At 42.4% G+C, this 17,548-nt stretch overlaps 1 protein-coding gene across 4 annotated transcripts; it reads right to left on the bottom strand.

The window, feature by feature from the left end:
• Window positions 1-1,128: 1,128 nt before the first annotated feature.
• LOC138645502 (tyrosine-protein phosphatase non-receptor type substrate 1-like) lies at window positions 1,129-17,338 on the bottom strand. 4 transcript variants are annotated; one of them, XM_069734877.1, is made up of 6 exons: window positions 17,183-17,338; window positions 15,930-16,851; window positions 14,879-15,013; window positions 9,438-9,932; window positions 1,677-1,754; window positions 1,129-1,424 (listed from the first exon to the last, which is right to left on the bottom strand). In XM_069734877.1, the coding sequence occupies exons 2-5, from the start codon at window positions 16,306-16,308 to the stop codon at window positions 1,708-1,710; spliced, it is 1,056 nt and encodes a 351-aa protein (XP_069590978.1). In that variant the 5' UTR covers window positions 16,309-16,851; window positions 17,183-17,338; the 3' UTR covers window positions 1,129-1,424; window positions 1,677-1,707. The 4 variants fall into 4 exon arrangements, with proteins under 4 accessions (XP_069590978.1, XP_069590977.1, XP_069590980.1 ...); XM_069734876.1 differs by having other exon boundaries at window positions 1,130-1,424; window positions 15,930-16,229; XM_069734879.1 differs by having other exon boundaries at window positions 1,135-1,424; window positions 9,438-9,740; window positions 15,930-16,229.
• Between the last annotated feature and the right edge of the window lie 210 nt (window positions 17,339-17,548).

Consider the following 17,548-nt stretch of genomic DNA (forward strand, 5'->3'; position numbering starts at 1 on the left):
TTTATAATAGTGAGGCTGTGATAGTCTACAGATTTCTGCTCTGAAGCCTCGAGAAATGTTTCCATAAATCTCGATGTATTGTGTCCACTTCTGTAATGTTTTCCTTACGAAAGCATGACGCCTGGACAGGGGACGGTTTTGGTTGTGCCGTTGATGACCATCTGTCTAATCCTACTCCTACCCCTGCTCTGCACTTGTATACAGGCGCTGGCATCCGTCAGGACCCAGCAATGGCCTCCTACTGGATCAGGTAAGAGATAAGTAGGATTTGAAACACAGTCCACAAACATAGTCATCGTGGTTACACTTTTTCCCCCACTCTCTACGTAGCAGCTAACCTGCTTTATGGTTCCCAGGTAGAATTTTTTTATTTATTTTTTAAGTTGAAGCAATAAGTGAAAAATTCTTTAAATGTCTCCTGAAGATCCTCCTCATTTACTAGTTGGAAAAATGAATTAAACCAGTAGGAAGGTGAAAAGGTTCATTATATTCTGTTATGAGAGTCCACGGTGATGATGGTGCAGGTAACGCCCGATCCTTTGTCTCCACAGCCGCGCTGCAGCCGGAGGGGGCAACCAAACTCTGATCTTCGGCAAGTGAATGTCTAACTATAGAGGAGAACTTCTCAACCTTCAGATTCAGTGAGTGACTACTGTAAACCCCACAATACCGGCCATTTGGAAGCTGCTCTTTACAATTTAAGTCCCTTGTCTCTCGAGTCCTTCCAACATCACATTCGAGAACTGCTTGTTCACTTGTTGCCTGATCCATCTCCTCCATGGTCAGTCCGGGCATTACACTCCGAACAGAGACCATAACATACGCCCATCCGACCCCTAGTTATAGGCAGAAGGGTTCTCGGGCTGGATTTCAGAAACATCGGTGGTGACGTCAACTGGCTGAAGCCGTAATCAAAGGGAAATCACGGCTCTTCACACCGTGACTCGGCCAGTAGACCGCATCATGTATACCGTACCGCCCTGGTGACGCGGGGTCACTGACTTATACTCAGAGGCAAGTTTTACTTGTTAACTTTAGCACTAACTATAGCACAAATACTGCACATAGTGTATAGCGGAAAACATCACTGCAACCATCACATTAGTGTAATGAACAATGTTCAGAAGTCAGGTTCCTTTTCACTAAAGTACTAACAAATATGCAAACAAAATATTTTTTCTTTGAGAAGTGTTATTTTTTTTATTTAAACCATTAAGTCAAAGGTTTAGTTCTTGTTCTTTATACCAATTACATGTATATTAGCAGAATAGTGAGTGCAGCTCCGGAGGATAAATAATAATTACACCTATATAAAAGTTGAGTTGGACATTCCTTTTTTCATGGTAGACATGTTAAGCAAGAAACTGATTGTTTATAAATCTTTTATTAGGAGAAGACTTTGGATCGTGAGCCGACTCTTCTTCCTGCACAGAAATGATAGTAAAGTCAGGCTTTTGATGTAAAACTTTGTTGTGTGTCATTCTCTGTAGTCAGCTGATTGAGGACAGTGTTGCACTTTAGGTGATGGACCGTCCGACATTAGACAACCCTGACGATCTACATCTAGAAATGGCACTGACTGTGTCGCCATACTTGGTACCCTCTGTTGTACCCCTCCAGTCCTCATGCATCCACCATGGTCACCAGAGAATGTACCGACAGACGCATGTATCTACCTGGGCCAGGTGCAGCTGGAGGCTTGAAGGTCTAGTCTCCAAAGGGGTGTCCCCAGTGGTACGTCTTCGCCGAGTGTTCTGAAATAGAAAATGGACATGATGCTTAGACCGATCGCTCATCCTGCCCTGGAGTAGTCTACAAATCGCTGCTGTAAGGAAGGGGAGAGCCACCAGTACTGATGGTAGATCGATAATACAGGACTGGAGCACCAATATAGTCCCAAGTGTGTACAAGGTCTTATGTAATGGAGACACAGCCAGCCTATGAGCAAGGCATGGAAGCTGAATAAAACAACATCTGAAAACAATGAATAGACATTAGCTACAGCAGGAGCGGACAACCTCCAGCCCGTGGGCTGTTCACCTTTTCTCCGATCCCGGACAGATTCCTGGAGACTACACTGGTTTAATTTCCTTTTGCACAGTGGAAACGCACATGGAGCGTTCACTACTGAATGCTGCATCACATGTAATGAAGGATTATGACTCGTGATGAGCGAGTGTACTCGTTGCTCGGGTGGTCTCCGAGTATTTGTGACTGCTCGGAGATTTAGTTTTCTTCACCTCAGCTGCATGATTTACAGCTGCTAGCCAACTTGATTACATGTGGGGATTCCCTAGCAACCAGGCAACCCCCACATGTACTCAGGCTGGCTATCGGCTGTAAATCATTCAGTTGCAGAAAGGAAAACGAAATCTCCGAACACTAACAAATACTCGGAGATTACCTGAGCGTGCTCGGGAAAACCCGAGCAACGAGTATATTCGCTCATCACTAATTATGTCCTGACGCTGACCGGTGCCAGTGTCTAGACGTACTTTGTGGGCGGAGTTGCGAGTGATGAACTTCCGACCCACAGAAGAAGACAACAGTGGCAACGTCTCCTGTGTGATGAATATACTCCAGACCCAACGTCTCCTGTGATGAATATACTCCAGACCCAATGTCCCCTATGTGATGTATATACTCCAGCCCTGGTGTCTCCTATTGTATATAATCCAGCCCCAGTGTCTCTTGTGTGATGTATATACTCCTTCCTCGTCATCTGTTATGTGATATATATGCTAGAGCCTCAGTGTCTCCTATAAGATGTATGTACAGCAGTATCAATATCTCCTGTTATGTATTTGCTGCAGCCCTGCTGTCTCCTATGTGATTTATGTGCACCAGTCCCAGTGTTGCCTATGTGATGAATATACAGCAGCCTCACTGTCTTCTATATGATTTATATACGGCAGAGCCTGGAGTATCCTATGTGATATATACAGTAGTCTCAGTGTTTCCTATGTATTGTACACACACCAGACTCGGTGTATCCTATGTGATTTATATACAGCAGTCTCTGTGCCTCATATGTGATATATACAGCAATTTCAGTGTCTCCTATGTGATATATATACACCAGCCTCAGTTTATGTAACATAGTTAGTAAGGCCGAAAAAAGACATTTGTCCATCCAGTTCAGCCTATATTCCATCATAATAAATCCCCAGATCTACGTCCTCCTACAGAACCTAATTGTATGATACAATATTGTTCTGCTCCAGGAAGACATCCAGGCCTCTCTTGAACCCCTCGACTGAGTTCGCCATCACCACCTCCTCAGGCAAGCAATTCCAGATTCTCACTGCCCTAACAGTAAAGAATCCTCTTCTATGTTGGTGGAAAAACCTTCTCTCCTCCAGACGCAAAGAATGCCCCCTTGTGCCAGTCACCTTCCTTGGTATAAACAGATCCTCAGCGAGAAATTTGTATTGTCCCCTTATATACTTATACATGGTTATTAGATCGCCCCTCAGTCGTCTTTTTTCTAGACTAAATAATCCTAATTTCGCTAATCTATCTGGGTATTGTAGTTCTCCCATCCCCTTTATTAATTTTGTTGCCCTCCTTTGTACTCTCTCTAGTTCCATTATATCCTTCCTGAGCACCGGTGCCCAAAACTGGACACAGTACTCCATGTGCGGTCTAACTAGGGATTTGTACAGAGGCAGTATAATGCTCTCATCATGTGTATCCAGACCTCTTTTAATGCACCCCATGATCCTGTTTGCCTTGGCAGCTGCTGCCTGGCACTGGCTGCTCCAGGTAAGTTTATCATTAACTAGGATCTCCAAGTCCTTCTCCCTGTCAGATTTACCCAGTGGTTTCCCGTTCAGTGTGTAATGGTGACATTGATTCCTTCTTCCCATGTGTATAACCTTACATTTATCATTGTTAAACCTCATCTGCCACCTTTCAGCCCAAGTTTCCAACTTATCCAGATCCATCTGTAGCAGAATACTATCTTCTCTTGTATTAACTGCTTTACATAGTTTTGTATCATCTGCAAATATCGATATTTTACTGTGTAAACCTTCTACCAGATCATTAATGAATATGTTGAAGAGAACAGGTCCCAATACTGACCCCTGCGGTACCCCACTGGTCACAGCGACCCAGTTAGAGACTATACCATTTATAACCACCCTCTGCTTTCTATCACTAAGCCAGTTACTAACCCATTTACACACAATTTCCCCCAGACCAAGCATTCTCATTTTGTGTACCAACCTCTTGTGCGGCACGGTATCAAACGCTTTGGAAAAATCGAGATATACCACGTCCAATGACTCACCGTGGTCCAGCCTATAGCTTACCTCTTCATAAAAACTGATTAGATTGGTCTGACAGGAGCGATTTCTCATAAACCCATGCTGATATGGATTTAAACAGTTATTCTCATTGAGATAATCCAGAATAACATCCCTCAGAAACCCTTCAAAGATTTTACCAACAATAGAGGTTAGACTTACTGGCCTATAATTTCCAGGTTCACTTTTAGAGCCCTTTTTGAATATTGGCACCACATTTGCTATGCGCCAGTCCTGCGGAACAGACCCTGTCGCTATAGAGTCCCTAAAAATAAGAAATAATGGTTTATCTATTACATTACTTAGTTCTCTTAGTACTCGTGGGTGTATGCCATCCGCACCCGGAGATTTATCTATTTTAATCTTATTTAGCCGGTTTCGCACCTCTTCTTGAGTTAGATTGGTGACCCTTAATATAGGGTTTTCATTGTTTCTTGAGATTTCACCTAGCATTTCATTTTCCACCGTGAATACCGTGGAGAAGAAGGTGTTTAATATGTTAGCTTTTTCCTCGTCATCTACAACCATTCTTTCCTCACTATTTTTTAAGGGGCCTACATTTTCAGTTTTTATTCTTTTACTATTGATATAGTTGAAGAACAGTTTGGGATTAGTTTTACTCTCCTTAGCAATGTGCTTCTCTGTTTCCTTTTTGGCAGCTTTAATTAGTTTTTTAGATAAAGTATTTTTCTCCCTATAGTTTTTTAGAGCTTCAATGGTGCCATCCTGCTTTAGTAGTGCAAATGCTTTCTTTTTACTGTTAATTGCCTGTCTTACTTCTTTGTTTAGCCACATTGGGTTTTTCCTATTTCTAGTCCATTTATTCCCACAAGGTATAAACCGCTTACACTGCCTATTTAGGATGTTCTTAAACATTTCCCATTTATTATTTGTATTCTTATTTCTGAGGATATTGTCCCAGTCTACCAGATTAAGGGCATCTCTAAGCTGGTCAAACTTTGCCTTCCTAAAGTTCAGTGTTTTTGTGACTCCCTGACAAGTCCCCCTAGTGAAAGACAGGTGAAACTGCACAATATTGTGGTCGCTATTTCCTAAATGCCCAACCACCTGCAGATTTGTTATTCTGTCAGGTCTATTAGATAGTATTAGGTCTAAAAGTGCTGCTCCTCTGGTTGGATTCTGCACCAATTGTGAAAGATAATTTTTCTTGGTTATTAGCAGAAACCTGTTGCCTTTATGGGTTTCACAGGTTTCTGTTTCCCAGTTAATATCCGGGTAGTTAAAGTCCCCCATAACCAGGACCTCATTGTGGGTTGCAGCTTCATCTATCTGCTTTAGAAGTAGACTTTCCATGGTTTCTGTTATATTTGGGGGTTTGTAACAGACCCCAATGAGAATTTTGTTACCATTTTTCCCTCCATGAATTTCGACCCATATGGACTCGACATCCTCATTTCCTTCGCTAATATCCTCCCTTAAAGTGGACTTTAGACAAGACTTTACATAGAGACAAACCCCTCCTCCTCTCCGATTTTTACGATCCTTTCTAAACAGACTGTAACCCTGTAAGTTAACTGCCCAGTCATAGCTTTCATCTAACCATGTCTCGGTTATTCCCACTATGTCAAAGTTACCTGTAGTGTAATGTACATGTAATGTACATACATCAGTTTCTGTCTTCTGTTAGATGTATACAGCAGTTTCAGTGTCTCCTATGATATATATATATATATATATACACACACACACACAGCAGTTTCAATGTATCCTATGTGATATATACAGCAGATCTCCCACTTCCTGAGTTCTATGATACGTGAGCAGTGATACATTTCCCACTTTGAGGAGACCTGCTGTGTAATATATGTCTGTGTTCGGTAAAAATTACTACTGTGGGTTCTTTACAAAAAGTTGACTGCGTTCCTGACCGATGTAAACCTAGTAAAGCCGCTGTGAATAACAATATTATAATCAATACCACCTAATATCACAGCCTCACCAAAGAGAAGCAGCTCCAGCCATCACATTAGGGGTGAGATAATTGTTTGACTAAATATCGCAGGATCATTTTCAAGTTGATAATTTTGTACAGTCCTGAATGATGGTATGAATATCCAAATGGCCCTTGGCAGAACAATGATATAGACAAGTGCATATACATACCGTATTTTTCGGACTGTAACACGCACCTTTCCCCCAAAAAAATTGGAAGGAAAATGGAGGGTGAGTCTTATAGTCCGAACGCAGGTTTACTGGGGGGGGGGGGGTTGCGGCAGTGGTGTAGCAGCATCCCTTTCTCAGGCAGAAGTGTGGCTATGCTGAAGCTCGGTGTTGGCGGTGAGCAATGCGAAGTACATCATCGGTTTCTCTGTGGCCATCTTCCTGAAGCCGTGGGCCACTGGAGGCAGCGTATGCGCGGATTGAGATCTCAGCTAGGCCTCTCGCGCTCCATTTTCCTCAGGCTGTGAGCTTCAGGAAAATGGCCGCCAGAGGCCGCGCTTGCGCAGATTGCGATCTCGGCGGTCCTCGGCTTCAGGAAAATGGACACTGAGAAACCAATGATGCACTCTGCTCACCATGGCCAACGGGCCGCAGCATCCCCACATTTCTGCCGCCGGCATCCTGAGGAAGGGGTCCTGCTCCAAGCAACGCACTCTGCTTTTCCTCACCGCCGACACTGGACCCACAGCATCGCACTGCTAGGATACCCTGGGATTGCATCATTGCCCCACTTCTGCTGCCGCCGGCTTCTTGGGGAAGGTACCATGCCTCCTGTGACTCCGCTCTACCATCGCCAGGCCCTCAGGTAAGATACCTTAAATTCGGATGATAAGACGGACCCCCATCTTATAAAAAATTATTTTTGCTATTTTCCACCCCAAAATTTGGGGTGCGTCTTATGGTCCAGTGCGTCTTATAGTCTGAAAAATATGGTAATACTGACGCGAGTTTTGCAGCATGTGCTTCTTCAGGGGTTAGATGTTACAGGGAACCTGTGAGGTCCCCCATGTCCTCCGGTATTCACCTGTGTATGAGTAAGTTTCCTGCCTAACTATCCCTGTATAACGTATTTTAAAAGACTAGTTGATGGGGAGTTAGTTTCCTCAAACTAAAGGAAAAGACTTGAGCTTAACACGATTTGTGAATTTGGAGTCCATGGGAGGAAAGACCGGTGTGTGCCACATCTCCATCTGGTGTGGCACAGCAACAGTGGAAGAAGTGAAGAGCGCGGCACTTCCAGCGGATGGTTAAAAACGGTATCTTTTATTTTTAAAGCCATAAAACCGCAACCGTTTCTGGCATCCTAGACGCCTTAATCATAGCAGGATTATAGGTTTGGAATCACGTGGTATATGTGTAGGAGATGAGTGAAAAAGTGAATGTAAAAAATCAGAGAAAGACAGAACAAAAGCAAAAGTGTAATGAATATTAATGTGTGAAAACACGATAAAGCTGAATTCGTGCGGTGATGAAAATGTGTATGACAAGTGCATGTGAGCGTGAAATAAATATAATTAACAATCATATCTGTATAATGTCAAACACAAAAAGAAGCACCGGTAGAGGGCAATAAAAGTACAAGTGAAAAGTGTAAGAAGATGCGTAAAATATACACAAATGAGTCAACAGTGGGAATGAAAAAACGGAGAAGTGAAAACCTACATGTGATCTGTGGCAGTATAATGATACTCAAAAAATAAACGAGACAACAAATGAAAAAAAAACACGCCCAAGGATCAAGACATGCCGGGAAAAAAGTTTGAGAAGGTCCATATGACCATATCGATCCATCATTTAAAGGGTAGCCTAGAAGAAAAAAATGTGCTAACAGAGATAAACATACTAGTCCAAGACGGCATAAAGATACTGGAAATACGAGCAAGAGTAATGGATACAAGTGGAGAAAGCCAGAAGAACAAACGTTTTCAAATTGCCGTCCCTAGAATCAATGAGGACCCTATAAATCCTATAGAATTTCAACAAAGAACCATAAATATGGAAGTTGTCTCCTGTGATATGACTTGGGATAAAAGCCAAACCAGAGTCTCCGTTTGCAGACACGGTGTTTCGCGGTGTTGCCCCTGTTCTCACTGTCCACAAGGAAAATGTTACCCCTTAGACCCCAGTCCAGAGCCTCTCACCCAGCCAAATCTGATCTCTGTCTGATCTCTTTGTACTGATGAGGGCAACACCCTGAAACACTGTGTCTACAAGAAACAGATCTACGGTAAGTCCATGGTTATCTGTCAAATGCTTCTGTTGAGCTCAATCCTTGAGCTTTCTTGGTGGGTGGTTCGGGGCATCGCTGTACGCTCAGTTCCAGTGCTGCCATGTTACCTTGAAGCTCCCTGTGATTAGTCATACCACATCAGTACTGACACTCCTGACTTTTTTATCACATGAACAGTCAGCTGATCAGCCCACATGGTCACTCCAGGATCATTTCGACACCACTTTAGCTTGAGATCCATACCTGTATCCCATGGTGTATCACGCCCACCTTAAAGTAAGCTACTTCCATTCTGTTGGTGTTTACAAGGGGGCATCTGCACACTTAGCATCTAACCCCTGATGAAGCACATTGTGCGAAACGCACATCGATTGACATTCTTGTATCAGATCTGCACATCCACTTGTCTATGTCACTCTTTATCTGATATTCTTTTTATGGTCTCTATTTCATGGTTTTTGTATTGCATCTGATGTACTTAGTTTTTTTATCATTTTTGTTACCAGTACTGAGTATTGATAACTATTAATGAACTCATTCCATGCATTTATAATTCATTACTATATTATTATATTTACCAAGTGCAATTTGTACATCGTATCTTCTTGTGACGCTACCTTCGTATACCTTCAGAATTATATGCATATTTATAGGGGTCTCAAGTTATTCCACCTACTTTTTCTTCATTGTGTGAATTCATTTTTTCAACTTTTTCATATGTGGTTTTATATATATATCTTCAATAAATATTGTGATTTTTAATCTGGTCAGTTTTTTCATGCCTTGCTCATAGGTTATGTGTGAAGACTTGTGCAAGTCTAATGGTCAGAGGGATGGATATTATAACAACGTACATTGTAAGACTTTTTTTTATTTGGCACCCTGTGCAAAACTAAACTCACCCACAAGCTGCCCGATCAATGGGATCCACTTACCATGACCGGACAAATAAAGTCTTGGCTGTAGAAAACCTTGCTGCACGCCATCCTGGCATTTTACTTGTGCTGGAGGACCTAGTTCTCGTGAAGAATGTTGTAAAGATGATGATACTCGTGACTTTAACGTTGTAGATTTTGAAGGTTCTTGTAAAACAACAAAAGTTTCTACAAGTGGGGACACTGGAAAGTCTGGAGGTGGTGGTCTTGAAGGTTCAGATTTTGACTTTGTGAAAGAAGGACTAGAAAGTGTTGATTCTGGTGACTCTGGAGAAGGTCTCAGAGGTGTGAATTCTGATGACTCTGGAGAAGGTCTCAGAGGTGTGGATTCTGATGACTCTGGAATAGAAGGTTTGGAAGTTGTGGATTCTGGTGACTTTGGAGAAGATCTCAGAGCTGTAGACTCTGGACATGAAGATTTAAGCTCCTGTAGCTTCTGAGACTCTGGACTTCCGGACGCCTCATCATTACCTGTGCTCTGCACCCGTGTGCAAACTATGGAAAGTAACCATAGAGATTTAAAAAAAAAAATAGAATCAAAATCTTACGTTATATTGTAACTTGCAAACCACCATCAGATGAAGGAGACAGGATTGTGGTCATGAGATTTAGAGGGAATCTGTCGGCTTGTTTTCGCTAAGTAATATGAAAGTTGTATAATGTAGGGGCAGAGAGCCTAATTGTAGTGATGTATCACTTATTGGACTACTTGGTGCAGTTTTTATAAAATCCCTGTTTAAGGTATGTGCACACGTTGCAGATTTGCCTGTGGAATTTTCTGTTCAGATTCTTCCCTCTCTTGCCAGAAAACGCAGGTGCGGATTTGATGCGTCTTTTATGCGTTTTTCATGTGGATTTGACTGCATTTTTGTAACCTAAATAAAGGTAACATACTTAAAAAATAAAAATTGTGATGTCAATTCTTGTCCAACATCTTAATTTACATACTCCATTGAAGAATAATGTTTGCACAGATAGATGGATAGATGATGGATAGAAGGAAGATAATAGATAAATACCAAGCCCAATATTTAGTAATAAAATGGTACATAGAGAGTTAAATAAAGACACACACACACACACAAAATCTGCGTTAGGCCGGGGTCACACTTGCGAGAAACTGGCACGAGTCTCGCACCGGGACCGGAGTGTGCGACTGCATGTATTTCTATGCAGCTGAATGCTTCGGTCTGAGTGCCGGCAGCAGTGCTGGGTACTGAGGTGCGAGACTTGTGCCAGTTTCTCACAAGTGTGACCCCGGCCTTAAACGCAATATCAGTTTAATTTTCACAAAATGGAAAAGAAAACTGCATTGGGTCCCGCGCAATTTTCAAGTCCAGAGTGGGAAACCCAGGGACTGGGGGGACGACATTTGTAGCCTGGGAAGGGGTTAATACCCATGGAGCTTCCCAGGCTATGACTATCAGCCTGCAGCTGTCTGCGTAGCCTTTACTGGCTATTAAAATAGGGGGACCCCCTCAAAAAAATGACGTGGGGTCCCCCAATAATTTATAGCCAGAAAGGCTATGCAGACAACTCCGGGCTGATATAGCCTAGGGAGGGGTCTTGGATATTGGCCCCCTCCTGGCTACAAACACCAGCTCCCAGCCACCCCAGAAATTGCGCATCTGTAAGATGTGCCAATTCCGGCACTTAGCCTCTCTTTTCCCACTGCCCTATAGTGGTGGCATATGGGGTAATAAGGGGTTAATGTCACCTTTGTATTGTAAGGTGACATTAAGCCCGGTTAGTAATGGAGAGGTGTCAATAAGACCTATCCATTATTAATCTTATAGTAGTGAAAGAGTTAAAAAAGACACAAACAGAAAAAAGTATTTTTATATTCTTAATTTCAGCATACTTACAACCACGCCTAATTCCCCAAAGCCGTCAATGGCATGCAAAAAATAATAAACCAACCGTATACTCGCTATCTGACGCAGTCCAATTAATAACGAGTGTCCCACGACGATCTCCCCTATAGAACAGTGACATCGGGCAATGTGACAGCTCTATAGACCTTCAGTGACACACTGACAAGAGACAATGGCTACTGCAGTGTTATCACTGAGGGTTCAATGAGTTCATTGCTCTCACTTTACGGCACTGCTGCGCGAGAATTTTCCCACACAGCTGTGCCGAAAGTGATAGTATGAACTGCAATATACTCACAGCGGTGGAGGGATACAGTGCGGAAGGATACCTTCCGTCATTGTATCACCGGAGTCCCTGGAGAGCGGTCGCATCTGCTGATGTGACCGCTCTCCACGGGAGATTGTCGTGGGACACTTGTTATTACATGGATTACTGCAGAGCAGGGAGTATATTGTTGGTTTATTATTTTTATATTTCTTACAGGAGAACGAGGGCTTCAGGGACTAGATGATTTGTGAGTATGTACTATATGTGTGTATGTGTTTTGTTTTTTTACACTTGAACACAGTAGCCGGATGATGGGACTGTACTGTCCCATAATACGGCTGTCACTGTAGCAGGCATAGCCGGATGGGACTTCAAGCACAGCATTTTTTTTTTACCATTGATTTACATTGTACTGTAAATCACTTGCGGATCTGCAGCTTTTCTGCGTGGAAAAAAACGCTGTGGATCCAAAGGAAATCTGCAAAGTGTGCACATAGCCTTACTCTGCTGCAGATCTAGCAGTTTTCTGAATGCTGAGCTCTGTATAGCCCCACCCACATCACTGGCAGCTTCCTGTGTATAACCCCTCCCATAACCCTGATTGGTAGCTTTCTCTGAATAACTCCACCCACACCCCTGATTGGTAGCTATTTCTGAATAACTCCACCCACACCCCTGATTGGTAGCTTTCTGTGTACATTGTGAATTGTCGGCACGTTGCTTCCGCAGATATCGTGCATGCCTCTTATTTTAATAATGGGACAGGGGCGTAAAGGAAACCTAGAAAGGAGACGACAGGCTTCCATCTTGGCTATGTCTCTCACTTCTGGATGTGGGAGGTGAAACCCCCTTTAACCCCTTCACGACATGCGCCATACTAGTTACTGGGCATGTCGTGTCTCCCCATGGGCTCCGGCGGTGAGACCACATCAAAGTCGCGACATATCAGCTGTTATGTACAGCTGACATGTACGCGCAATAGCGGCGGGTGGAATCGCGATCCACCTGCCGCTATAAACCTGTTAAATGCCGCTGTCAAACGCTGACAGCAGCATTTAACCGGTGCTTCCGACCGCGCGGCCGGAAATGAGCGTATCGCCGACCCCCGTCACATGATCGGGGGTCGGCGATGTGTCAAGATAGTAACCATAGAGGTCCTGGAGACCTCTATGGTTACTGATGCCGGCCTGCTGTGAGCGCCCCCTGTGGTCGGCGCTCATAGCACACCTGCATTTCAGCAACATAGCAGCAATCTGATGATCGCTGCTATGTAGCAGAGCCGATCGAGTGATGCCATCTTCTAGCCTCCCATGGAGGCTATTGAAGCATGGCAAAAGTTTTAAAAAATGTTTTTAAAAATATGAAATAAAAAAAATATAAAAGTTTAAATCACCCCCCTTTCGCCCCATCCAAAATAAAACAATAAAAAAAAATCAAACCTACACATATTTGGTATTGCCGCATTCAGAATCGCCCGATCTATCAATAAAAAAAAGCGTTAACCTGATCGCTAAACGGAGTAGCGAGAAAAAAAATTTGAAACGCCAGAATTGTTTTTTTTTGGTCACCGCGACATTGCATTAAAATGCAATAACGGGCGATCAAAAGAACGTATCTGCAGAAAAGTGGAATCATTAAAAACGTCAGCTCGGCGAGTAAAAAAATATGCCCTCACCTGACCCCAGATCACGGAAAATGGAGACGCTACGGGTTTCGGAAAATGGCGCTTTTTTTTTTTTTTTTTAGCAAAGTTTTGAATTTTTTTTCACCACTTATATAAAAAATAACCTAGACATGTTTGGTGTCTATGAACTCGTAATGACCTGGAGAATCATAATGGCAGGGCAGTTTTAGCATTTAGTGAACCTAGCAAAAAAGCCAAAACAAAAAACAAGTGTGGGATTGCACTTTTTTTGCAATTTCACCACACTTGGATTTTTTTTTTTACCGTTTTCTAGTACAAGACATGGTCAAACCAATGATGTCGTTCAAAAGTACAACTCGTTCCGCAAAAAATAAGCCATCACATAGCCATATTGACGGAAAAATAAAAAAGTTATGGCTCTGGGAAGGAGGGGAGCGAAAAACGAAAAAGGGCCGCATCGTGAAGGGGTTAAGTATTTTAGCAATTTACACTTATTAAAATGACGTCTCATTACAAAGATACGGAGTTGAGCAAAAAGATTTATAAAAGACCATAGACCACTGGCCGCCATATCAGAGCACTCCCCCTATCGGCCGGCCTCCTCTTCTGATTAGTGGATTATATACATTAGTTAGGACTGCTCTATATGGATATACCTTGACGATTGGTGGAGCAGCTTAGTATACATTTTTTTTGCAAAAAAAGTATCAACTAAATACCCTGTTTTTTTCCATCTTTTGACTAGCACTTGCTTATTACTGTGATTTCTTTTTACAACAGAGTATTTTTGACCTCAATGTGCTCTTTTGTGTCTTCAAGTTTCTTGGCGGTGTGAACAGGTTCCTACAGACTTGTTCGATGTGCAAGTAGCCCATGTGTTTCTGGTTCTATAATTGTTCTCTTGTTTCTACAAGACTGGGGAGTCCATCACTCCTTTGTGGGTCATTTGCATTTAAGCTGTTCCATCCAGCATGTCCACATGGATATTTCCTCACTGAACCCTGCCTATACAGGTACTATACAGATGATCAGGTTTTAAATACATCAGATAGGGATTATATACATTAGATAGGACTGCTCTATATGGGTATACCTTGACGATTGGTGGAGCAGCTTAGTATACATTTTTTTGCAAAAAAAATATCAATCTAACATAAATACCTTGTTTTTTTCCATCTTTTGACTAGCACTTGTTTATTACTGTGATTTTTTTTTTACAACAGTGTGTTTTTGACCTTGCTGTTCTCTTTTGTGTTTTTTTAGTGGACACAATGTAGCAGCCGGCCTACTAATCAGAAGAGGCACCATGGATGCTGGCCGGTTGGAGGCAGTTCACAGGGCCGTCATGGACTAGACTCGAATGATGGATTGGAGTCATGAAGATCTTTTGCGTCCGTGTATGTGACTGCTCTCGGGTGGATGAGCAGACGCCATACATCCTCCATTGTGTCTCCAGAGCTGCACTCAGCAGCAGAATTGGCTCCTCGGCATCAGCCAGCACTATATGTACTGTGCCCGGGTTTGCACTGTACGACCACAGATCTGGCCGAGGTGGATTTAGATTTACCATGGCACATAGTGATGGTTGATTGCTCATGAGTAATCATCAGAACTACAAAGTATGACGGCTACAAGACGCCGTCACTTTTCTCACCTCGATTCTTCCATATCCACCCAGTCAGCAGAACGACCAGCAGCAAGAAAACGACTGGGATGGCGATGAACAGACCTGTGAACGTGGTATACGACCAGTCCGCAGAGCCTTCCGAGGACCGAACGTCTGCGCGCTCTTGGGTACAATAAAAACATTGCGTCACTCTAAGATTTTATCTATTAAAAGGTATTACCCAAAGCTGACATAATGCTGCTCTATAGCATCCCTGGTGGTATAGAGATTAATAAATTCATAGATTTCTAGTGGTCCAGGTTACGGATGACCTATCCATGAGATTGACGAGAGTCTGTTACCTGGCTTCTCCACTGAAGAAGCCCAACAAGACCTGACCCCACCAATATCATATTGATAACCTACCGATGGAACATTAGTACGTGACTTCAGGAAAAACCCTTTAATCCTACCCATCTAAGAAAGTTTTTACCCTAGACCACCCGGGACATTATTTACTATCTCTTTACCCTATCTCTTTATTATTGCTATACTGCAGGAAACAATGTTTATTACTCTAACTCCAGAGTTATTATTTATTTACCACTAGACCACCAGGGTTTATATTCTGCTTGACCACCAGGGATTTTATTAACTACTAGAACACCAGGAGTTATGTTTATATTACTAACTGCTACACTACCAGGAGTATTATTCCTACATCTTAATCACAACGTATTAACTGCTTCACCATTTGGGATATTATTTCTTTTAATTTTAATTAATTAATTATGAACCACTAGACAACCTGGGATATTATTTACTGTTCTCGGGAGCATCAATCGCCATACCATATTATTATTTAGGAATTTATGAGTCTCTAGACCACCAGGGATATCATTTATTAATAGCTATTATTAACTATTTGTCCGCCAGGAATTTTATGTTTCTGACACCCAGATCACCAGGATAAACTCTCTTTACCCCATTAGGGTAGGCCGCTCTGACTGATCCTGGCATGTAGGACTCAAAGATGCAACTTTCTACCAGATTCACTTTACAAATATGTCCTCATTAAGATTTTTTTTTTCCCACTCACCTGTAAGAATCAATTGGAAGGTTGTCTCGACTGGGAACTGAAGAGACGCATGAGTGACCCTACAGGTCCACGTCTTATTCATGCTGTCATCCGTAGGGATTATGACCACTGCACTGCTCACGTTATAGGTCCCATCTTCTTGTCTCTGAGGCTTAGACATTTCATGGGTATCTAGGACCTCAGCCCCCCAGAGCCACGTGATGGTGATATCCGGGGGGTAGAATCCGGTGATCGAGCAACACAACGCATTCTCTTCATCTTTAATCACAGGTTTAGTTACTATTTTCACGATAGGATGAGCTACAATTGGAAGAAACAAGTCAGAGCTTCCCGAATTGGCAGATATATAAATGTCCCTTGCCAAGGTTCGGAAACCCATGAGTATAAAGGAGCCACCACATTACTTGTGGTCTCCTATTAGTTCATAGAACTTCTAATTAGCCATTTCTTAGTTTCATCTGGTTTCATAAAAACTGACTACCAATATGGCCACCATTCCGGATTTCTAAGAGTTGTCACTTAAGAGCCCAAGGTGTGAAATCTACCTAATATTTCCATAGGACTATGTAAGGTAATACATAATTCAGCTCCTTACCTTCTACATCTAGCTTAATATCCTTAACCCTGGAGTGAGGGCTGTATATGACCCAACACTAATATACACCTTTGTGTGAAATTTTCACTTTCAAAATGATTAGAGATGCGTCCCCCATCATAGCAGCCTGAAGATCTATGGTCAGTCCTGGTCGAGAAACATGTAACATATTGTCATAAGCTAGAATTTGGTTTCCCATAAAATACCAATGTATGGCTAAAAATTGTGTGTCTAAAGGCAACTTGTCCACATTAAAGGAGCATCTGAGGATCGCGACAGATCCCATTAGAACTTTGTGAGTATCCGGACCCGACAAGTCAAATGCTCCTACAATGAAAAATGAAAACCTGCGTCACAGCATGAATTATCACTATTATGAAATAAAACTTCTTAGGGTACCGCAATGGGCAAATGATAAGGCCGTTACTAGAGAAAAACTTTGTAATAGTAAATAAAAAGGTGCAAAATCTATATATCTAAGTACAGCTTATTATATCAGAGAATCAGATTCATTGACTCTCCAACACTTCTGGAAACATAGCCCCAAGACAGCAGATAAATCTAAGGGAACCGCCATGGGTTAAAAGTTGATGCTATAATAATAGAAAAGTCGCCATTGCTCATACAGCGGAATATCAAGATTATAATGGACTCTCACCTGTCATTTTGTTGTTGGACCACAGAAGCAGAGGAAGGAAAATAACACTATGGAGCTTCATTCTCACGTATCTCGTATCTGTTTCAACATTCATTAAATAATGAAATACCTCCAGTCGAGTTACCAGTGACATAGGAATTTCTAATGCAAATTATACAATTATATTAAAGGTACCTTCACACATAACGATATTGTTAACGATATCGTTGCTATTTGTGACGTAGCAACGATATCGTTAATGAAATCGTTCTGTGTGACAGCGACCAACGATCAGGCCCCTGCTGGGAGATCGTTGGTCACTGAAGAAAGTCCAGAACTTTATTTCGTCGCTGGACTCCCTGGAGACATCGCTGGATCGGCGTGTGT

This window comes from Ranitomeya imitator, chromosome 7 (assembly GCF_032444005.1).
Source record: "Ranitomeya imitator isolate aRanImi1 chromosome 7, aRanImi1.pri, whole genome shotgun sequence".
Classification (NCBI taxonomy): domain Eukaryota; kingdom Metazoa; phylum Chordata; class Amphibia; order Anura; family Dendrobatidae; genus Ranitomeya; species Ranitomeya imitator.